The 17,268-nt window shown below is 40.3% G+C and overlaps 1 protein-coding gene across 11 annotated transcripts in view; it reads left to right on the top strand.

Annotated features, from left to right (window-relative positions):
* The first annotated feature begins 213 nt into the window (after window positions 1–213).
* Window positions 214–17,268, top strand: part of LOC131137737 (focal adhesion kinase 1-like) — an 82,344-nt gene continuing 65,289 nt past the window's right edge. For 3 of the 11 annotated variants that reach the window (XM_058086003.1, XM_058086006.1, XM_058086005.1), the window contains exon 1: window positions 11,629–13,461. In XM_058086003.1, coding sequence (XP_057941986.1) covers window positions 13,389–13,461 — 73 coding nt within the window. In that variant the 5' untranslated portion in view covers window positions 11,629–13,388. Of the gene's footprint in view, window positions 399–7,219; window positions 7,247–11,301; window positions 13,462–17,268 lie in introns of those variants that run through there. The other 8 variants (XM_058086004.1, XM_058086008.1, XM_058086011.1 and 5 more) reach the window with 7 other exon arrangements.

Genomic DNA, 17,268 nt, shown 5'->3' on the forward strand with positions numbered 1-17,268 from the left:
AGTTGAAATTGCCTAAAATATCCTGTGTTTCTGATTACAATAAAGAAACATTGAACACAAAAATCATACAATCAAGGACTTTTGACCCAAAAGTATCGGTATCAGCGATCTGCATTTATTGGGTATCGAATTGATACCAAAATTTGCAGTATCGCCCAAGTATCGCCTCCAGATGTAGCATCACAGCGGCAGCCTTGCTAGCTGACGGCTAGCGTCAGTGACACCGGCAAACCGGGCACGGCGCTGTTCAGTCACACAATCAGTCGGAGGGACCCACAGCGGGTAGGCAACAACCTCCAAGTCGGATTTTAATATCACTGGGACTCATGTTTAAAATCCAAGCGGACTGACTGGAAAAAGGTGTCCAGTGACGGGAAATAGGGGCCTGGCTTAAGCGGGTGAGCATTGATCCGTTTTGGGGGCAGATTGGGTGGGAATAGCCCACCACCGTTAGCTGTGCTAGCTTAGCATTAAAGGGCTAACAGACAGACAATGGGGTTTACGTGGATGCTGCATGAGGTTCTATTATTGCTAACACGTATGATTATTTTTTATGACTATTACACATTTCGCGGTAAAGATAGTGTGGTGACGTTTGACACGGTGCAGTAATTTGTATTCCTAGCAGATAGCCAGTGGTGCAGTGGCCGAAACCACCCCTCTGGGTTTCTCTGGTAACTTGGGTGCAAAGGTCCACACAGAGGTGGATTTACGTCATGAACAACAACAATACTGAAGCATGTATTTTATTTCAAGATGATGCATTGTTGCAAGGATGCATGTTTTTTGGGGGGGCGGGGTGACAACCTACATATAATATATCTCAACACTGCACACTATTTGCTGTTTTCATGCTAAGCTTAACACAGTAGCCCCAAATCACCAGTTCAAACTGCCTGATGGGTTAAATGTACATTATATATAGTATGATGTCATTTGTCTTTTGCACACCATCAGCCATAAACTACATCATTGTTATTGGCAATGATCAGCAGTCATTCATGAAGATCATACAGTATCTTAGACCAGTGATTTTCAACCACTGTGCCGCGGCACACTAGTGTACATTGAGAAACCGTCAGGTGTGCCATGAGGAATTATCCAATATCACTTTTTATAATTAACATTATTAATCATCATTTGGGGCGGCACGGTGGTCGAGTGGTTAGCGCGCAGACCTCACAGCTAGGAGACCAGGGTTCAATTCCACCCTCGGCCATCTCTGTGTGGAGTTTGCATGTTCTCCCCGTGCATGCGTGGGTTTTCTCCGGGTACTCCGGTTTCCTCCCACGGTCCTACGTTAATTAGCGACTCCAAATTGTCCATAGGTATGAATGTGAGTGTGAATGGTTGTTTGCCTATATGTGCCCTGTGATTGGCTGGCGACCAGTCCAGGGTGTACCCCGCTTCTCTCGCCCGAAGACAGCTGGGATAGGCTCCCCGCGACCCTTGTGAGGAGAAGCAGTAGAAAATGAATGAATGAATAATTATCATTTGCAAATATAGTAGTATAGTATACAATAGTATACATGGACCCAAATATTCCAATTGCATTTGGTTTATTTGCTCAAATGGAAAGAATTGAACAGGGATGGAATATTCCTTTAACCAATCCGATTGAGGTATCTTGTACCCGCTCAATCGGAAAGTTGCCAGGGTGTGTTCTTCTTCCTGGTGTTTTTCTTCTTCTGTTGTTTATTGGCGGTTGGCAAGCAGCTTTCGTGTGCATTAGCGCCATCTGTGGAACAGACTCTAAAGACTTCTATACGCCATTCACAAGTGCAGTTTTATTAAAAAAGAAAATACATATCTATATAAAACATGTCCCGAGTTTAATCATAAAATATTAGCAAGATTGAACTTTATCTTTTCCTGTTTAAATTTATCCCGGGTGCGTTCTTTCAGCGTATGCTCAGATATGACGTAACACGCAGATCCAGACGTTCTTCAGTTTTGAAAATGGATGGCCAGCAATCGGTATTGGACTGCTAAGCAAAGTTTGTTTTTGATTCAAACTAAATTTCAAGACTGGACGAAGGAAAAACTGGCAATACGGAGTTATTCCAATAAGTGAAAGAAAAACTCGAGGAAGTCGGTATCACGTGATGTTGACGTTTACGTTTAACTGCACATGACCCATTGACTATTCTGGTTGATTTTCACGGTGCATGTAGACAAGAGATTGGAATATTCCTTTCCATTGATACCATTGTTTCCCGAAAGGGTCATTCGGAAAGAGAAAAACTCCTCATGTAAAAACGTGGCTACTGTCGAGTGTCTGTGGTGTAAAGACTGGCAGAGCAATGTAATATTGGTCCGTGTGGCAACACCTACCTTGTTCCTCCTATAGACTTATTGATGCACGTGTGAGGTCGTGGTGACATTTTGTAACATTTTTGGTTAGTGGTGTGCCACAAGATTTTTCCAATGTAAAAAACGTGCCAAGGCTCAAAAAAGGTTGAAAAACACTGTCTTAGTCTATAGTTAGATACATACAAGACTATTATTGGTCTTCCTGGCTTACAGCTACAGCTATTCCTGGACATGTCAGCATTTTATTGTTGCTATGTGAATCATAATCAAATTGCCATCACTGTCATTTTAATGATGTGCTTCTTCCAATGGTCAGGCAGGTTGTCTCATTAGTGTGGGATTCAGGCCTTCACTGATATTGTTCACAAGTGTGCTACCTCATATTATTATGGGTTTTATGGTAATAAGCTGCTTCTACATGTCTAAGTCTTTAAAAGTGCACACATGGACCTTCTTTAAGCCATTATGATTCATCTGACAGCTTTGGGCTTTTCTCCATGTGTCCAAGGGCGTCACACTTCTCTCATTCTGCAACTAATCCAAAGCAACAGGAATGAAGGAAGCGACAGTGAAGATGCTGGATCGATGGTCACACCTGTCTGGCTTCTGTCAAGGAGAAATAAAAAAACGAGGGACAAGCCGGAGCTTGTGGGTGAAATTGAACGCATTGAGGAGCAGGGGTGCACCACGGGAGGAGAAATAAGTGTCAGGTTGGGAGGCAGCTGTTATGAAATGATACTCAAAAGGTGTGTCAATCGGAAACAATAAGTAGGAGGCGGGTGTTCTCCTCCGTGAAGACATACAGCACAAGTAGGAAGTGGAACACATACAAGCTTCTGTGTAGAGCAGAGGTGTAGTCTTCTGCCTAAAAGCTGCCAACATGCACTTTTGGGATTTTCTTGGCTGCACCAATAGAGGTATGTAGCAGCTTGTTGGCTCGGAAGAGTCTTATTTAGGCTGGTGTGTGGGTGCTCGGTGCTCGGCAGGTACAGAGAGGGTCTGACAAGGCTGAGAGGGCTGGAAAGGAATTTGCAATGCTCACCACCATGCAAGCAGTTGCATGTGGAAACCTCACACACTGGCTGAGTGTGCAGCACAAACAATGACACTTCTGATATAGTGTCAGCTTGCTACTGTATGTTTTGCTTTGATAAATGTGCTTGCAACAGAAGGCATAGTTGGACAAACAAACAAACGGACCAGAAAGGAGGAAATATGTTTGGATATTTGCTTAGTGATTTCTGCACTTTGCTACCCAGGATGCACCTTTTATTTGTTCTGCTTGTTTGTTTTGGTGGAGATGGCAACACTAGGGTAAAGAAAACTTAAAACTAGAATAGGATAACTACCCACTACTGTAGTACTGTAACAAACTTGTTTTCACACTTGCTTCAGTAGTTCTCCGCAGCCATGTGGGGCCATTCCACCTCTATAAAGGGTTAAACACAGGATCTCTACTATCAGCTATCAAATGTCAACTTTTTCTTACCCACGAGGCAACATGTTGGCTTGAAGTGAAAAGCAGAGCAGTGAGAGTGTTGCATTCAGTCATATTGCATACCTTCTATTGCTGCACGGAAAAGAGCACTGATTTATTCACATTAGCATGCAATCTCATTTGTAAAGTTCTACCTAAGATTCAAATGTTTGATACTGATTAATCACACTTGTCTGTAGTTAACTCAGAATTAATTGCATTTTTATCTATAATAAGTATGGGAAATGGTGGCACGGCGGTCTAGTGGTTAGCGCGTAGACATCACAGCTAGGAGACCAGGGTTCAATTCCACCCTCGGCCATCTCTGTGTGGAGTTTGCATGTTCTCCCCGTGCATGCGTGGGTTTTCTCCGGGTACTCCGGTTTCCTCCCACAGTCCAAAAACATGCTAGGTTAATTGGCCACTCCAAATTGTCCATAGGTATGAATGTGAGTGTGAATGGTTGTTTGTCTATATGTGCCCTGTGATTGGCTGGCCACCAGTACAGGGTGTACCCCGCCTCTCACCTGAAGACAGCTGGGATAGGCTCCAGCACCCCCCGCGACCCTTGTGAGGAAAAAGCGGTAGAAAATGAATGAATGAATGAAGTATGGGAAATCTCATTTGTGGTAAACCATTCGATGTGCAACTACAACGATAATTACATCATATTTTATGTAAAGGGATATCATTTTGGAACTTACAGATACAAATAACTTTGGTCTTGCTACAAGAGCCATCTGCCAGGGCTGTGAAGCGAACTTTACAAATCTAAATACTCTTTCTTTCCATTTCTGCTCAATATTTGTTCCAGCTTGTGGCTACAGAGTTACCGTGCTTCAATCAAACTACGGTGTGGGCCGGGGCTCAAACATGAGGAGCACACGTTAATCGCATGTCCAAAAAATTGCCGCCGTTAACGTGTCATTAACACGTTAACTATGACCGCCCTAGTAAAAAAAAATATATATATATTTTTAGTATATTTTCCAATTTTACCTAAGAGGTGTGTGGGAGAAGCCATTACATTAATTAATTGACTTGTGTTTATTGCATGCTTTAATTACAAATTAAGGAGTGAAAAATTTAAATTGTCTTTAATATTAACATATGAGAATGCTTCCAGCTAAATATGAAAAAATTGTGTTGTGAAAGTTTTTCATCTTCATCAGAATGAAGTTTTAATAGTGAAGCTGACAGTGTGAGTAACGTCAGCCACCGTATTGTGAGGGATGATGATTGCAGGGCTGCTTCCTTCAATCTGTTTTTGTCACAATGAAAGTTGTGTTGTGCAATGCCCTCAGCATGGCATCAGTTCTGGGTTCGCAGCCAGAGGCAGTCATCCTCCGCTCCGAGCTGGAGAGAGAAGGAAGAAAAATGACAGCATCACGCACGCGTAGGAGTGCAATGTGTTGAAGTGAGTGTTTATATGCGAGAGGAACGCTTTGAAACAGCAGCAGTAGTGACAGATGTTTCAGTGTCGTCTTTGATAACCGGTTGGATTTTATGGTAATTGGAGATGTGAAAAAGTGTAGTGATGGTGCTGTTTTGTGTCTGGAATATGTGGTAGGTAAGTAATAAATAGATAACAGGCAGTTTAATGGAGCCGTGAGCATCTCTTGTGCTGTGTTGTTTATATTTATCCTGTTTATTTGTAACCGTATGTCAACCATTAATCAGCACAATGGTTGGTCAAGGTCAAAAGAAAAGTATGATCATTTGCTGTTAAACATCGTAAACATCAGTCCTTTCCAAACATCGTATCTGACCTCTTATCAGTAGACCCATGATGAAAATGGTAATATTAATGATGATTATAATGATGGTAATAATGATAAAGATTATAACAATAATGATAATGATAATAATAATAATATTACAATGATAATAATAACAGGGGAAAACAAGACAGTGGCATGAACATGATTACGTATATCTTGCAAAAAGGGGTAGGCATTTATAAGCTTTTGCTTCAGCCTAAAAAAGCCTAATAATGGAAAGTTATCAGGGCTCTACGTTAAAAACAAAAATGACTTGCCCATGGGGAATCCTTAAGGTGAGAACTACTTGCCCGAACTTGCCCCATGTAAAATGAAAAGTGCCATAATGATATCATATATCAATATATGCTGATAATTCATCAAATAATAGTACTGATGCATTGTATTTGGAGGAATGTCTAAAAATTTGTGGAGATGTATTTAACATACATCTCCACAAATTTTCAGACATGCTACCTTACACATGGTAGTCGTAGTAAGCAGTGATATTTATAAGTTGTGCACCACAATGAAACATTATTGAATAGACACATTTGTGTACTAGTAAAGTGTTTTTAATCCTGAAAAAAATGCTCAATGGTCAAACAATAATTTGTGAAGCAAAGGTGAGAAAAATACACAGAGAAATTGAACCGCTAGATTTTGCAGCTTGTGCAAAATCAGCACTTGGTATTGGATCTAATGGGTGGTGTTTCATTGTGACCACTTCAAATTGTCACAGCAATGTGATTCACTCACCTGTGCCATCATTTGATTTGCTGCCGCTAATAAAATACTTTTTTAGGAGGCACTGGTTCATCACTTTTTGCTGTTTTCCTTCACAAGTTGTTGAAGAATTAGACGATGTTGGCAGGGACGCCATGATAGATGTTTTCATAGTCAAACCATCGCTGATTGGTTGATCGCGAACAAGAACGGGTGTGGGTAAAACGCGGATTGTGGATTACGGACCGCGGTCTAAATAACCGATTCTGATTGGTCCATTTCAAGATTTGGAAGGATTGGTTTGCAAATTACCATCGGAATTACGCAGTCCGTGTTTTACCAACACCCAACAAGAACCGCTTTAAAAAAAACTCTTGGCAGTACGGCATGCTAAAGTGCACTTGCCCGACGGGAATATTAATGATTGGATTTACTTGCCCGAATTTTGTTTTGACTTGCCCCGGGCCATCGGTACATCGTTATTGTCGAGCACTGGTTATATTTTGATTGATGTAAGAAATGCACTGTAATGTTTCATATATTTGCCCAAATTAAAGGAAAAAAAAATAATAAAAAAATCGCATGAAGTCACAAAACTGACATGCACGCTATGGAGACCAGAGTTTATGCGGAAAAAAATCTTTGAAAGCTCGGCCATTGTCGCTAAAAAAATGAGACAGGGACAAAGATGAAAGATGCAATCATCTTGTGACCAAGGATGTGCTACAACAGATCAGTGTCAACATCCTTGTCAGAAAGGAAGTACTCACACTTCATGGGCCATGGATGCCATTAATATAAATAATGTTTTTTGTTCAGCATATGACGCAAAATCACGAAGGCAAGTCAAGAGTCTTGTCTTCGGGGTTCAGCTTTTTGACGTTCTTATAAACATCGAACATGTCCACTTTCAAAATGACAGTTTTTTTTCTTTGTGTTTCAGATATTTCCGGACAATCACACTATGCCGGTAAGTACAAGATTGTGTTCTTCCCTTATTATTATGTACTTAATGTACTTTCATATTTCATTGGATGTAAGCAACACTTGTTTTGTAAAGCAATTTTTCTGCATGTGCACTAATGGCATCGCTTCAGATTAGCGCTTAGCATTCCCAATTAAGAGTACCACAAGTAGAACGGAGCAGAAAGGAGACAGAGCATGAAGTTATGCATTGCTCTGTGTGCATCTTTTGGACAAATAAAGTTATGTTCATACTGCAGGTCAATTCCGATTTCTTCGACCATATGCGACCTGTATCTGATTTTTTTCATGTCAATAGCCACGTATACATGGACCCAAATATTCCAATTGCATTCGGTTTATTTGCTCAAACGGAAAGAATGTAACCTTTGTATACACCTCATTCCGAAAGAAAAGTGCCAATCCGAATGAATATATAATGGGATTCCCAGGGGTGGAATATTCCTTTCCCCAATCCGATTGAGGTATCTTGTACCCGCTCAATTGGAAAGTTGTCAGACTGCGTTCTTCTTCTTCTGTTGTTTATTGCCAGTTGGCAAGCAGCTTTCATGTGCATTAGCGCCATCTGTGGAACAGAATCTAAACCCTTCTATACGCCATTCACAAGTCCAGTTTTATTAAAAAAGAAAATACATATCTATATAAAACATGTGCCGAGTTTAATTATAAAATATTAGCAAGATTGAACTTTATCTTTTCCTGTTCCCGGGTGCGTTCTTTTAGCGTATGCTGAGATATGATGTAACACGCAGCTCCAGACGTTCTTCAGTTTTAAAAATGGAGGCGAGCAATCGGCACTGGACTGCTGCGGAAAGTTTGTTTTTGATTCAAACAAAATTTCAAGACTGGACGAAGGAAAAACTGGCAATACGGAGTTATTCCAACAAGTGAAAGAAAAACTGGAGGAAGTCGGTATCACGTGATGTTGGTGTTTACGCTTTACTGCGCATGCCCCATTGACTATTCTGGTTGATTATAGCGGCGCATGTAGACACGCCATTGGAATATTCCTTTCCATGTCCTTTCGGAAAGGTCATTCGGAAAGAGAAAAACTATTGTTGGCTATTGTGAACAGCACAATTGCGATTTTTTCAAATGCAACTCATGCCTCATTCGTATGCATATATATATATCCATTCATCTGTTTAGGAAAAGGCCTGTTTTTTCGTGGAATCAATGGTATCGCACATCACTAGTGCTCACACGAAAGTAAGGGAAATGCAAGCATATTAATATTGTGCATATTAACATGTCACATTTGTGTGGTAATGTGAACAACCACACAACAAATTTGACAAAAAATTAAACAAAAAATCTGAATTATGCATCATACCATGCAGTGTGAACGTAGCTCAAGTTAGTTATTTTGTTATTATTTATTATTTATTTTGTTATTATTTAAGTTATTTAAGTTATTTTGTGAGTTAAAGAGTGTTTAATGTTGAATATTTCAGTCATATTGGTTTTTCCAACCCCTGCATGGCGCAGCAGGGAAAACCTGTCACTGTGAGTGTGGATTACCCCCCCTCAAAATGAGGCTTTATCGTTAGTTGTATGTGTTTTTGTACTTCCGATACTGCTACAGTATATTATGATTGCTCAACATTCTCCTCGGTATTATATTAATATGCAGACCATTTGTGTATTTGTTAGTGCTCTTGTGAAGCTTTATCAAAATGTGACCATGCAAAATACATCATTTTCATCTGGAATTACTATAAGATTTATTAACCAATTAATTATGTTGACTATTTGAAGGTCAGTGTGCAGGAGTAGGGGTCGATTAGGGTCTGAAGGAGTATGCGACTGTAAAAAGCCACTAAGCCACTGGTCTAATGTAACCTCTATACAGCGAAACCAGGCATTGCAGTGATCTGCTGTAATGTGATAACCAGCTTTATAGTCCTCACTTCATTTCTTTCTATTTAATTCTGTCTTGGCCAGCATCTCCCTGGAACAGCAATTTCTTGCTCTTTGAAAGATTTCCCTGGCGTTAATGTGTCGTATGATGGAATTAGGTTTGGAGGTGCAGATCGAGATGTTATGGCTTGTAAGCTTATCTTGGCTGTTGCTAAGTAACAATTGTGTTCCAGTAGGGTGTTGTATATTTAGAGCTACAAGTATGTGTTGCTCGAGAAGGTTTTCAAACATAAATCAAATTTCTCTAACGTTAACTTGGCAAGTCTCAGTGGGATGCGTGTCCCAGAGCTGACGTCAAGGTTGAGGCCTGAAACTTGATGAGATGATGTTGTCTCGCTGCTCTTGGAGCACAATGGCAATGACATATTCATCCTTGGGAACAGTGTGCATAATAAACATAGCATTTAATCACAATGACACTCTTGCACTCAGTTAACTGGGGAAAAAAATGTAAATATGATTTTCATTGAATTGTCTTGTTAGAGGGGCTGCACGGCGGTCGAGTGGTTAGCGCGCAGACCTCACAGCTAGGAGACCCGAGTTCAATTCCAGCCTCGGCCATCTCTGTGTGGAGTACTCCGGTTTCCTCCCACATTCCAAAAACATGCTAGGTTAATTAGCGACTCCAAATTGGTATAGGTATGAATGTTTGAATGAATATGGTATGAATGAATGGTATGAATAGGTATGAATGTGAGTGTGAATGGTTGTTTGTCTGTATGTGCCCTGTGATCGGCTGGCCACCAGTCCAGGGTGTACCCCGCCTCTCGCCCGAAGACAGCTGGGATAGGCTCCAGCACCCCCGTGAGGATAAGCGGTAGAAAATGAATGAATTGTCTTGTTTGATATTTTATAGTGATTTCTATGAGAAAGATATTATTCATTAATTTCCCATGTATTAGTAGTATTTAAAAACAGGCATTCAATTACACAAATACAAGCAAAAACCCCCAAAACAGGCGGGTTGGTTGGCCCTCCCAACAAAGCATCCCTTGTGAAAGTTTACTTTGCAAGTCCATTTCGGTGTGTGTTCCTACAATTTAAAGATGAAAAAAAGTAAAAAAAAAAAAAAGTTACCATAATTTCCAGTGTATAAACTATAAACTGTGCAGCTAATTTCTGACCATGTTCTAATCTCTTATACTTCAGAACTATTACTAACCGTTTAAATACTGTGCCAATTTTGGTAGGTTTAGTAAGCTTGTCATCCATCAGAAATCTCAGGAGGTCATTACTTAAATAACAGTCTGACTCACGGTGTCATCTTACCAAGAAGGCTAAAATCAAAGGTAAACTAAACTAAACTCAAACTCTAAGCTTGTTAGTCCGGCCAATAATCTCCAATAATCTCCTCTGCTGGCAATAATGTATTATGGACAGAAGTTAAAATGGTTTTAATGTCTTGTCTCCTTTTTTGAATGTTAAGTTGCTGTGTGATGATTTTAGCCCATGTAAGGTGACATTTTCTGGATCCTATTTTCTGCTTTCCCAGATTGCCGTTTCTTTCACTGTGGGAACTCAAACTGTGTAGAACTATATTTAGTATCGCAGGTCTTTGCCATAGCTGTTGGTGTTTAAACATGGTAAACTGTAGTTAGTCGGTCCACCGTCACGATTTGTGTATGTAGGCTATTCTACTGACAGTGAGCGTTTAACATTTGTCTCTTTACACCAGGGGTCTCAAACAGTGGTAAGTTTTTGGCAATTTAAGTTTAAAGGAAATAACTTGAAGGCTACCGTTTAGGTCGCTAGCTCTCTAGTTTGCGAGTTAGCATGTGTCTCAAGACCCTGCAGTTGTGCAATATGTTGTAAATAAAAAGAGTATAAATGTGACTATAGTCGTGTTTTGTCATGTCTACAGGGCTCTAATAATGCTTTGTTAATTTTAATCTGAAAACAATAATTTGTCTACCCACCAACTATATGTGGTTTCTTAAGTTTTTATTATTTGCCGTTTTATTATTATTATTATATTTATTTATTTACTACTGATTGATTGATGTTTTTTATTCTTGATTTATTTATTTTTCATCTTATTTTGTGTAGAAAAATAAAAAGTAAGATATTTGAGAACAGTGGAATGTTTTATCAGAGCTTTTCTTGTAGAAAATCGGAACCAAAGTAAAGTTTATTCATTTTTCTGTTTTTAATAAATGCGTTTTTTGTTTTTTTTGTGGAAAACCTGATGCGGCCCAGTCTCACCCAGACCCTAACTCCAGTGGGCCCCCAAGTAAATTGAGTTTGAGACCCATGTCGTAAACTGTAGTTAGTTGGTCCACCGTCACAATTTGTGTATGTAGGCTATTCTATTGACAGTGAGCGTTTAACATATGTCTCCTTACACACAAAAAAAACAAAAAAACAAACAAACACTGGAACTGGATTGTTTATCTTAATAGGAACCTCACCATAACCTCACCATAAGCCATTCTTAGCCAGACGTTTTTTTTTTCAATGTTGCTGCTTGGGTAGATGGTAAGTTAACCATGAAAACTGCAATTAAATCTTAAAAGTACAGCATGTGAAATGACTGCAGGAGAACGCAGGCATTAAGGGGGTCAATGCTTAAAAGGCTGAATCAAACGGCATGCAAAGAAGAGCGTGTATGATAAAAAGGGGAAAAAAGAGAATTGCATGATTTACAGATGACTGATATAAAGTAAGAAAATAGGAAACCAAAGTAAATGAAACAGACAAATGTATGTTTGCAGTGTCTAATATGTCAGCCCGTTTTTATACAAGTTAGTTGGTGACCTTATTTACATTTTACCATCTATTTTTGTTCTCTCTTCCTCCAACGCCATCCCCTCCCAACACCACACAAACACACACTCGTCTCCGCCCGGGACTACCTTTTTTATACTGCAGCCTTCACTTAAGACATAGAAGAGTGTCTTCTGTTTGGGCTTCTTGTCGACACACACACACACACACACACACATTGTTTAGTTTCATATAGCTCACTTGCTGTCACCTACATGTTTATCTGGAGGCGCACACTCACGCTTTTGCATATGTAAACCCCCTTTCCTCGAGCTTAAATAAACACACACACACACACACACACACACTCCATGGTGCACTGCATGCACAGCGCACTCGTGATCGGCTGCGGCAGCCTGTGAGGGAAAGCGATGTTGGGATCCGTTTGCTCCACCGCTGTTACAGAAGAGCGCCTGACTCGGAAAACGGATCTCTCGCGTCATTTGCTCTCAGTTGTTTTTCCTGCAACATGATTTAGCCTTCATGGTCTCGCTTTCGTTCTGCTTGGGTTCACATCACTGACTTGGATGCTCCCGCTTTTGAATGCGCTTCACTTCATCCTCCAGGTCTGTGTCGCTTGGTGTCATTCTGTGACATCAAGACACCTGCTTGACCTGTTTAAGTCCTGCAGACCCGGGAAGCTTTGCATGATGTAAAGCCGAGCGCTTTTTTGCCATCTCTCTTTTCTTGCAAAACCACTTTTAATCCTTGTTTTTTTTTTTATTCAGTTTCTTTGCTCACCTCAGTCACTCCCACCTACCTCTGCTTCACTGCGCTCCACTTTTATCTGCCCTTCTTTGCCCTACATTCGCTTTCTTCTCTGATGCCAGCTTCTCCGCCTCATTCACTCAACTGTCCTGCTGTCTCCTCTGGATCCTGGATACGATCAGGGAAGGACCAGAAAAAGGTGGATGCTATGATCCTGCAACCCTGACATTTGGGCTGCTGGGAACCTGTTCTCTATGGATTTTACATCATTGATTATATTTGGATAAGCTGCTGCTGCTTGAAAACACAAAATTTTGATATTTTTTGAGGATTTGTTTCACCGCTGGATGGTCTGAAGTGGAACAAAGTTCTTTGCATGAAGGGAGTTGCCTTGAAGATATCATTTGGTGATGGCGTTTTCCTGGTTAAAGGTCATGCAATGCTGCACCAGCTGCTAGCTAGCCGTGTCGTGTCGTGTCTCAAGGAGTGAGCATCAGTATGGTACTGGCTTAATTTTTCTGGATATTTTACTACCCTTTGGATGACATACATTTTTGGATACATCTCAAGTTCTTTTTCCTCTGTTCATTCATGTCAATTATTGATATGAATACTTGTTCGGTAGCTGCCAAACGCGTTGGACACAACAGCGCCTGAGGCTGTATGCAGATTTTGGTACCCTGCTATTTAGTTTGGGTGCTGTGGCCAGGATTGGAACACCACCCTTTGCAGAACACATGGAGGACAGTGGATGCATCCCACTCTGCTGGAGCAAAGGAGCCTGCATCTATGCACAGCATCCTTTACCAAGTACGTATTCATGCGTGGCTCTTATAAAGTTGATTACCAAAACGTAGAACATTTGGGAATTATATATGTATATACTGAACACTGCAGAACAGCATACATCATGAATTATGGTCTCGATATGCTACATCTGAAGTGCATAGTAGTAATGTTGAGGATACCTGCATTTAAACCTCAGTCCAATGGTATGGCATGTTGTGTTGCCATCCAATGTTCACATTTACAGGATGTTTTTAATCATAGTTTGTAGTTGTTTCTTATTACTTACTCACTCTGATTTACTTATTTTGCAGCATAAATGCATGTTGTTTCAGGTTTTGAATAAATGTAAACATATCAGATATGAGCAACGTATACATGGACCCAAATATTCCAATTCCATTCGGGTTATTTGCTCAAACGGAAAGAATGTAACCTTTGTATACACCTCATTCCGAAAGAAAAGTGCCAATCCAAATGAATATATAATGGGACTAACAGGGGTGGAATATTTCTTTCCCCAATCCGATTGAGGTATCTTGTACCCGCTCAATTGGAAAGTTGTCCGACTGCGTTCTTCTTCGTGGTGTTTTTCTTCTTCTGTTGTTTATTGGCGTTTGGCAAGCAGCTTTCATGTGCATTAGCGCCATCTGTGGAACAGAATCTAAACCCTTCTATACGCCATTCACAAGTCCAGTTTTATTAAAAAAGAAAATACATATCTATATAAAACATGTGCCGAGTTTAATTATAAAATATTAGCAAGATTGAACTTTATCTTTTCCTGTTCCCGGGTGCGTTCTTTCAGCGAATGCTGAGATATGATGTAACACGCAGCTCCAGACGTTCTTCGATTAAAAAAAAAAAAATGGAGGCGAGCAATCGGCACTGGGTTGCTTGGGAAAGTTAGTTTTTGATTCAAACTAAATTTCAAGACTGGACGAAGGAAAAACTGGCAATACGGAGTTATTCCAACAAGTGAAAGAAAAACTGGAGGAAGTCGGTATCACGTGATGTTGGTGTTTACGCTTTACTGCGCATGCCCCATTGACTATTCTGGTTGATTATAGCGGCGCATGTAGACACGCCATTGGAATATTCCTTTCCATGTATACCATTGCTTTCGGAAAGATTCCATTCAGAAAGAGAAAAACTCCTCATGTAAACGTGGCTAGTGATACATGTGAATAATTTAGGAATTGTGCACTTTGACCTGAAGCATAAATCCAGCCTTAGATGCATAGGAGTGTAAAAGTATGAATCCATAGCAGTCTCCTTTATTTCAGATTGAAGCTTAATAAAGTTGGACTGAATTTTCATTCTTATGGAATCATGTTTACTTGACATACTGTATATGCCTGTGAGATCATTAGTGCCCATTCTCTTTTTATGATCATATTTGGTCATATGGTCATATTTAACAACAGCTAAAATGATGTCCTGCGGTGATGTGGCAGTCATTTGGTTGGAAGATTGTGTTTAGCTGCTTTGGTGACAATCATTTCCTAGATGTGTTTGAAAGGCTATTATGCATTACAGGGTTTTGGCTCTGATTTTTTTTTTTCAAGCTGTGGTGGTGGGCTGCTGCCGCTGTGCAATTTGTTAAATCACAAATAGCAATTTTCATTCGGGTCGCAGGGGTGCTGGAGCCTATCCCAGCTGTCTTTGGGCGAGAAGCGGGGTACACCCTGGACTGGTGGCCAGCCAGGGCACATATAGACAAACAACCATTCACACTCACATTCATACCACATTGGAGTCACCAATTAACCTAGCATGTTTTTGGAATGTGGGAGGAAACCGGAGTACCCGGAGAAAACCCACATGCAACATGCAAATTCCACACAGAGATGGCCAAGGGTGGAATTGAACCCTGGTCTCCTAGCTGTGAGGTCTGCATGCTAACCACTAGACCACCGTGCTGCCCCAAATCAAAACATTGATCACACATGCTGGCATAGATTGGCTTAGCATGTGACAAGCTGTCGTCAATTGACTACACATTTTACGGGCTTTTCTTCATTCTTCTGATAATAAGAAACAAAGAAAATCTGGTCAGACATATGGAAGTTCCAGCAAGACAGACAGGCGATTCCCATATGTGCTTATCAAAATAAAGGTCAGTGAAACATTTTAAATAGTTTTCAAACTAATAGTGGTCAATATATGCGTGAAAAATAATCTATATATGTATCTCTAGTGCATATTTATCAGTTCTTACAATATATTACTTAAAATTGGTGTGGCCGCTTTTATTTTGTAGAGACACGCCGCCATGTTAGATAGATAGATAGATAGATAGATAGATAGATAGATAGATAGATAGATTAATAATAATAATGTGGAGAATAAATAGATGACATCAAATATGAACAACAATGTACAGCGTAAACAGTAAATTGCACAAATAATTTAAATAATTTTGAATAAATAATAATAATTTCAAGTTTTGCGTGTGGGCAGGTAGAGGGGCTTATTTGACATTCTTCAATTACATGAATGAAAAAATGAATAAACCCCACATTAACATGCAAACAAAAATGTTAAGAATTATATACACGTCATTATTGTTTAATATGTATTTAACAATATAGATATATTTAATTTGAATCTTTATCTTGTGTGGACAGAGACGATCATCCTTAGAACGGAGAACCGAGAGGCTTGAGGGGAAGGGGAGAGGAAATTGTGTGAGGATGAGAGAAAGATGAGAGGGAGGAAGGAAGCGAGGTGGTTCAATACGACCGGAGGATCAAATTTAGATGTAAAGGAAGGAACTAAAAGGTCTGTGAGTGACAGGAGGAGATTAGTCGGGGCATTGGGGAGCTACGGTTAAAAGGGGAAGTCTTGCATATGAGGAGTAAAAAGGGAGCTCACGGGCTGCAGGATTTAGTCAGAAAGACATGAAGATGGATGGAGCAACTGCAACAATTAGAAAATACGTCAAGGCCAAGGAAAGGCTCCCCCAGGATTGTGCCAGTAACCCAGATAGTAATTAGATAAGAAGAGAGACCATCTCACTGCTACTGTTACGGGGCCAAAGCTGAACTCCAGCCCTCTGTGGAAAACCAGGTTCATTGTCAGTCAGTGGAACCCCACAGAGACTAAGGGGCAGTGGGACTGGCAGGCGCTCGCCCCCATCTTGGCTGACTGTGTGGCCTAGTTGATTTGATTCTTTCATTTTCTCAGCAAGTACTGTATGTGACTGCATATAATGGTTTGGTGCACTTGTGGAGAACTGTTTACTCCAGGGGTCTCAAACATGCGGCCCGCGGGCCAAATGTGGCCCGCAGGACACTAGTTTGCGGCCCCCGCCTTGATATGAAAGTTTAATGTTAAGTTTGATATGGATGCTGTATGGTATCATGTACCCAGAAAAAATTATTCCGTTTGATTAATGTTCATGTTAAAGGTTAAATAACTGTTAATAGTTATCCTCCCTAGCTCTCTAGTTTGCGAGTTAGCATGTGTCTCAAGACCCTGCAGTTGCGCAATATGTAAGCACAAGCATATGTAAGTACATAAGCACACTATAACACACCTCATTATGTACCTGGACTCCCACAGAAGAAGAAGATGTTGCAGAAAGGATCAGTACATTTTGTGAGTAATCAGACCCCCTCTAGACTACGGGTGTAAGAAAATATAGTTTCAGTGATATATCGCGATACTTTGTTCTACGATACTGTATCGATATTAAAAAGTATGATATGGATATTTTTAGGCATTTATCAGACTGTATATGGTATTTATTCAAGTGCAGACACGGCAAAGGTTCATTTCTGATTTGAATTTAAACCTCCGATCGTTAGGTGGCAGCACTTACGTAGT

The sequence above is a fragment of the Doryrhamphus excisus genome, chromosome 10, assembly GCF_030265055.1.
Source record: "Doryrhamphus excisus isolate RoL2022-K1 chromosome 10, RoL_Dexc_1.0, whole genome shotgun sequence".
Lineage (NCBI taxonomy): Eukaryota > Metazoa > Chordata > Actinopteri > Syngnathiformes > Syngnathidae > Doryrhamphus > Doryrhamphus excisus.